General features: G+C 43.0%; 1 protein-coding gene across 1 annotated transcript; it reads right to left on the bottom strand.

The window, feature by feature from the left end:
• Positions 1-2,407: 2,407 nt before the first annotated feature.
• On the bottom strand, positions 2,408-6,864 carry LOC103110968 (gamma-crystallin B). The gene is made up of 3 exons (XM_007520177.1): positions 6,856-6,864; positions 6,517-6,759; positions 2,408-2,747 (listed from the first exon to the last, which is right to left on the bottom strand). Exons 1-3 carry the CDS (start codon positions 6,862-6,864, stop codon positions 2,472-2,474), a joined length of 528 nt encoding a protein of 175 aa, XP_007520239.1. The 3' UTR covers positions 2,408-2,471.
• Positions 6,865-7,166: the final 302 nt, after the last annotated feature.

Genomic DNA, 7,166 nt, shown 5'->3' with positions numbered 1-7,166 from the left:
CGCTTTGCACCACGTGCGCTTAACCCACTGTGCTATCACCCAACTTTCTTTATTTTTATTTTATTTTACTTTTATTATTTTTATTTTTTTAACCAGAGCACTGTTCAGTTCTGGTTTATGGTGGTGCCGGGGATTGAGCTTGGGACTTCGGAGCCTCAGGCATGAGAGTCTGTTTGCATAACCATAATGCTATCTACCCTCTGAATTTTTCTTTATTTTAAAAAACATTTTATTTATTTATTTATTTATTTATTTATTTATTTATTTATTTTCCCTTTTTGTTGCCCTTGTTGTTTTTATCATTGTTGTGGTTATTATTGTTGTTGTTGATGTTGTTGTTTCGGGCTAGGACAGAGAGAAATGGAGAAAGGAGATGATGGGGATGGGGAGAGAAAGATAGACACCTGCAGACCTGCTTCACCGCTTGTGAAATGACCCCCCCCCCCCCCCCCGCAGGTGGGGAGCCGGGGACTCAAACCAGGATCCTTATGCAAGTCCTTGAATTTCCCACCAGGTGCTCTTAACCTGCTGCACTACAGCCCGGCCCCCTATTTTTATTTTTTATTTTTTTAACCAGAGTAGGGATCAGCTCTGGCTTATGGTAGTGCCAGGGATTGAACCTGGGACTTTGGAGCCTCAGGTAAAAGAGTCGCTTTGCATAACCATTCTACTATCTACCCCCCACCCTGTTGTTTCCTTTATTAATTTCTCTCTTTGAAACCATAAGTTCTTCTAACCTATCTTTCCTAGTAAAAGTACTAACAAGTGAAGCAGCAGGAAACTATTCTAACATCTGACCCTTTCAATAATGTCAAGTTCCAATATGGGCTTTAGAGAGAGGAGGGATAAACAGGAAGGAACTTGATCTATCCCCTTGATCATGTCCCTGTGTTAGTTAGAACCTAATCTATCCCCCTGATCATATCACTGTGTTAACTTTTTTCTTTTAAGTTGAGCATAAATAAAGGATACCCTTCTCCTTGCCAGTGTCCTAAGAATGAAAGAAACTAATATTACTTAAGAAGAAAGACTTGATCAAGGGGTAGGGTGTTGGTGCACTGGGTTGAGTGCACATGCTACAATGCACAAGGACCCAAGTTCAAGTTCCAGGTCCTCACCTACGGGGGGGGGGGGAGGGGAGAAGCTTCATGAGTAGTGAAACAAGGCTGCAGGTGTCTCTCTGCCTCTCTGTCTCTCCCTTTCTTCTCAGTTTCTAGCTGTCTCTATCTAATGAATAAGTAAAGGTTAGAAAAAGAGACTTGATCATCCAGGGATGATATTTTTGTTTCCAGTCTAGGTGTTTAAGAATAATTTTCCCATCTAAAGTGCATGATTTTGTCCCTATTAAGATAGTGATGTAAAATGTCTGCAGTCTAATATGCTTTTGGATTTCGAGTTTGTGTTTAACTATTATTATTGGTAGACAGAGGACTCTTAGGTATTGCTTTCAGCAAGTCACATTAGCACTGGAAATATTAGTCATGAAGAACTGAGATTTAGGAATAACTGGCATAAAAACATTAAAGAATCTGACTCTGAGCAAGGAATCTTTATAAATAGTCTAGCCTTATACCAGTTTTCCAGAAACTGTTCTGGTTATTGTCTTTAGTCACAATATAGTCATTAAGAGCACATAGATTTAATCTTAAAAGTGACTCAGTTTTAGCAACATTACATACTTGCTCTGTTTAGAAGCTACTTTGCTGGCAAATATGGAGATCTCTAGACCAAGAGAGGAAAGGGGATCAGAAAAAAATGAACAACTGGGGCTTGGTGGTGGCACTCCTGATAGAGTTTACCAATTGCCACGTGAAAGCCCTGGGCCCAAGCTCCTGGTCCCCATCTGCAGGGGAGAAACTTCATGAGTGGTAGAGTAGTTCTGTAGGTGTCTCTCTCTCCTCCCTCTCCCCCCGCCCCCAAGAAGGAAAATTAAAAGAAAGTTAAAGAAGAGAAGAAAAAAACCACTAGAAGTTGTGCAGTCACCCTGCATGCACTGACCCTAGATAGAACCCTGGTGACAAAAAGAACAGAAAATGAACAACCATGTTGGTACAACTAACAGTTGAGGCACAATGAAAGGAAAGAAGATAAGGCTCTTCATCTAGAGCAGGCTCGTTTAGTATTTCACTTGCTATTGTTGTGCTTTCTTGATCCTTTAAACTTATCTCCTATCAAATCAGTGTGGTACTCTGGGTGAACTGGAGTTCAGGGTGTATTTCAGAGAGCAAGATGACCCGTGATAGGTAACAAGGCAGGAGCTGAAACTGACAATAATATCCAGTACTTTGTTCCCCTTCAGAGATGTTGTCTCCCATCTTGAAAGCACATCATTATGTCTCACCAAGTACCCTTATGGTTGGTAAGAGTAGTTAAATGTAGATGTAAAGAGAGGCAGAACTCTGTTAAGTGCCAGAAATCCAAACTAAATATTTTATTGGATTCTAAAGGAGAAAAGTGGAGAAAGTAAATATTCAGTAAAAATCCATGACTCGCCTAAAAGAACCAGCTTTGGCATTCACAGCCCCCCAATCAAGGTATCTTCTGTATTCTTGGGGTCTCAGCAGGTACTGCCTTCCCCTGTAGCTGGGCATCTCGTAAAGGACCCAGCAGCCCTCCAGCACATTGAGGGAGTGGATCTCATTGAGGTGGAAGCGGTCCTGAAGAGAGACGCAATCTTCTGTGATCTCTGACATTTGTCCTCTGAAGTCATCTCTCTCATAGATCCTCATTCTATAAGTGCCGGAGTGCTGGGTGGCAGACAGAAAAGATATAAATGAACATCCATAGATGGGAAAGTTCTAGCTCCCCACCTTCCTGGTCACACCCACCCTGAAGTACTTGCAGTCTGTGTTTGCTTTCAGAACCCAGCTTTGTTACAGTGTTAAAGAGCCTTTATAGCCTCAGATTGCCCACTGCAGTGAGTCTCATGATGGATGACTACAGCTAGATCAGAACTCAGCAGCCCTCAACTTCTTCCCATCAGCCTCAGGTCCTTGGAAATTAAGGTTTCACCAAAAAGAAAATGGGTTACTCCAGTGCTATTATTAGAGAAGATTTTTTCCAAAGGAGAAAAGTGAAAGTCATTGAAAAGTTAATTTATTAGCTGTATTTATTACTCTGCTTAAAAAAGGTATTTGATATGCGGACTCTCTCAAAAGCCTAGACCAACTAGATCAGAAGCATCCAATAGCACAGCTATATACAAGATACTGGGTACTGTACAGCAAACCCTAACAAAAGGACTTTTCAAAGTTAACCCAATTACCAAATAATGTGATGATAACGTTAACTATCGATTGTCTTTTTGAACCCTAAGACAGCAGGAACCTCACATCTCCACTATAGAGCCTCTACTTCCCCCAGTCCTAGAACCCTTGGATAGGGCCCATTTTCCCGCATGCCTCTCCCAATCCATATCAAATAATATTGCATCTGCCGATCACAACCTAATCAACACAACGATTGCCACCTCAACATGCTTCACTTCAGACTGTGTCCAGAGACTTCACGTGTGGAATGACAACCCTTCAGCTTCATTACTCGGGTGAGACCTTTCCTTTCATAGTATACTCTAATTTCATCTCAGGTGGTTCACTTTCTAACAAAGTCCCAAAACCTAGATATACACCAGTTTCTGTGAGAGAGAGCTTATGTTCACATGTATCCGTAAACTACTGCAAAATATATACCTGAAAGCAGAAGTACACTAGAGTTTGCAGTGAGTACCTCCCTAACACTTCCTCTCCACTATTCTAAGCTTTGGGTCCATGATTGCTCAACAATTTGTTTGGCTTCGTATGTTAACTCTCTTTTCAGTCACCAGGTTCCAGATGCCATCAGGATGCTGGCCAGGCTTCCCTGGATTGAAGACCCCACCAATGTGTCCTGGAGCTCAGCTTCCCCAGAGACCCACCCTACTAGGGAAAGAGAGAGGCAGACTGGGAGTATGGACCGACCAGTTAACGCCCATGTTCAGCGGGGAAGCAATTACAGAAGCCAGACCTTCTACCTTCTGCAACCCGCAATGACCCTGGGTCCATGCTCCCAGAGGGATAGAGAATGGGAAAGCTATCAGGGGAGGGGATGGGATATGGAGATTGGGTGGTGGGAATTGTGTGGAGTTGTACCCCTCCTACCCTATGGTTTTGTTAATTAATCCTTTCTTAAATAAAAATTAAAAAAAAAAAAGGTATCAACAGCTAGTGATTTTTTTTTTTTTTTTTTTGTGAAATGGGTGTTTTGGTTCCTTGTATATTATGAAAACCGGGGTTTTTCAGGCCTGTAAATACTAAGATGATGGGTTTTCTTTTCTTTTGCTTTCATAACCTCCATTTCAATTCTGTTTACCTCTTCAACTTTCTTTCTGGCTTCCTTTATTTCCACTTTATTTCTCTAAGCTGCAAGAATCATTTCCATTAAGTTCTGTTTAACATATTATTTATCTATTTTTGGATAGAGACAGAGAGAAATTGAGAGGGGAGAGGAGATAGAGATGGAGAGAGAGACACACACATCTGCAGCACTGCTTCACCACTTTCCCCCTTGCATATGGGGGCCAAAGGCTTGAACCTGGGTCCTTGAACACTGTAACGTGTGAGCATAACAAGGTGCGCCACCACCTGGCCCCTTTAAGTTCTCTTTAAAGAACACTATGTCTCATGCCTCCCACATTCCAGTCTTTAAAGAACTCTGCAGTCACTCACTCTCTGTCAAACTTGACTTTGGGATTTGGTCTTTCCTCTGTGAGCTAACAGGCATTTACCAGCAGGTTAGAGTAGACACCAGAAGACAAGGGTCTGTCTTCTCCAAGAAGAATCATCAAATAGAACAGTAAGCCAAGACTATGAAAAGAACCCTTAGATTTTTTTCCCCCAAATACTAATTTTGATATATTGAATTTCTGAGTTGGTCAGATTGATAACTTTAGGGAGTCGGGCAGTAGTGCAGTGGTTAAGCGTGGCTCGAAGTGCAAGGACCAGCATAAGGATCCCGGTTCGAGCCCCTGGTTCCCCACCTGCAAGGGAGTCGCTTCACAAGCAGTGAGCAGGTCTGCAGGTGTCTGTCTATCTTTCTCTCCCCCTCTTTGTCTTCTTCTCTCTCCATTTCCTCTCTGTCCTATGTAACAATGATGACATCAATAACAACAATAATAACTACAACAATAAAAAAACAAGGGCAACAAAAAAGGAAAATAAATAAATATAAAAAATGAAAAAAAAAGAATGATCACTTTAAGAAATTATATCTTGAACCAAAAGTGACTTGTCTTCCGTATGTCTTTCGCTTCCTTAATCAGTCATGCGTTACAATTAAAATATAAAATCTGGGAACACATATTCTCAAAATTAAACACCACAGAGCACATCAAGACTGGTCTTCCACCTCAAATAAATCCCTCTCTCCATTGTTACTAGTCATCTCCATCAGGAACAACACAATAGACCCCTTTGTGGGCCCCCATAGGAACTTGCCCTCAACTTGGGTCAACAATGGTAGAGAATGTTCCATCCTCCAAAGGGAGGCTGGACAATATACTCTATGTTACACCTGAGGAAGATGGGTCCTGATATTGGGGCAGCTTGGAACATTCCTATAGGAAGCTATAATCTATAGGGATGCAAAGGTCACATAGGCTCCTAGGCTGAATATGGGCCTCAGATCACAGCAAATCAATGGGGTTTACAGTAAATAATATTTATACATCTTTCCTATATTTGGGAGCTACTCTTCCCTGACCCATTTTTCTGGTCCTTCTGCCAGCCACGACATCATCTCCCCAGACAATAATTAGGATCCACCTGCATATCAGATTTCAGGCTCAGGCAAAAAACAAACAAAAAACACTAGTATAGCCACAGGCCCTTTGGAATATAACTAAAAATGCCTACTAGCTATCTACAAAACGGAGACCCCCCCCAACTCTTCATCTGCACTATTCCAGCCTTTAGGTCCATGAATGGTCAACAATTTGTTTGGCTTTCTGTGTTAACTCTCTTTTCAACTACCAGGTTCCAGATGCTAGCATGATGCCGACCAGACTTCCCTGAACAGACAACCCCACCAATATGTCCTGGAGCTCTGCTTCCCTAGAGCCCTTCCCCACTAGAGAAAGAGAAAGACAGGCTGGGAGTATCGATCAATCTGTTAATGCCCATGTTCAGTGGGGAAGCAATTACAGAAGCCAGACCTTCAGCCTTCTGCATCCCACAATGACCTTGGGTCCATAATCCCAGAGGGTTAAAGAATAGGAAAGCTATCAGGGAGGGGATGGGATACAGAGTTCTGGTGGTGGGAATTGTGTGCAGTTGTACCCCTCTTATCCTATGGTTTAGTCAATGTTTCCTTTTTATAAATAAAAAATAAAAAATAAAACAGAATGGTCTTCCATCTAGGACACCCTTCTAGAAGGACAGGAGACCCTTGGTTGGTTTCTGCCTTCTGCTCTGCAGTAAGGTTGACATTTTTAAGGAGACTCTTTTCCAAAGAGACCCAGGACAGAGTCAGAACTACACTCACTTGGGGGATGAGGTGGCAGGAACGAATGGAGTCACTGAGCCCCATCCACTGCTGGTAGTCAGGGTAGTCCCCGCGCCTCAGGAAGTACTGGTGGCCCTGGTAGTTGGGGCGCTCATACAGCATCCAACAGCCACTGTCCACGCGGATGGAGTTGCAGCGGCTGAAGTAGGTCTGCAGGTTGGGACAGTCGCTGCTGCACTCATAGCAGCGGCCCTGGAAGCCTCGGTCCTCATAGAAGGTGATCTGCAAAACAAAAGATAGGAGAACAAGGAACACTTGGACCTCCCACTGGAGAAGCTGCAAAGGAGCAGAAATGAAGTTTAGATATCCAGCACTTACCTTTCCCATGTTGGAAAGAATGAGTGGGAGGTGGGTGGTGCTCAGAGCTGGGCGCTGTGTGGGAAGTGGGGAAGCACTCTCAGTATATATAACAGTCCTGACTGCTGCCTCCGCAGGAAAGCACACAAAAGGGGCCCATTTTGGTGCGTAAGGGGATTTTGCAAGCTCCAGGCTCCCCCTCCCGCTGGTGTTTGGGGTTAGCTGAACGATTTACTCTCATTCATTCTGGTAGGTTCGGGTTGTTCTAATTCATTAAAGTTGTTGCTGTCACCAAAATTCTGTCTTTACTCATTGAGTTGAACGAAGGTATG

This window comes from Erinaceus europaeus, chromosome 7 (genome assembly GCF_950295315.1).
Source record: "Erinaceus europaeus chromosome 7, mEriEur2.1, whole genome shotgun sequence".
In the NCBI taxonomy this organism is placed as follows: Eukaryota; Metazoa; Chordata; class Mammalia; order Eulipotyphla; family Erinaceidae; genus Erinaceus; species Erinaceus europaeus.
Note: the sequence above shows the minus strand (reverse complement) of the source record. Positions and strands in the feature narration are given on the sequence as shown.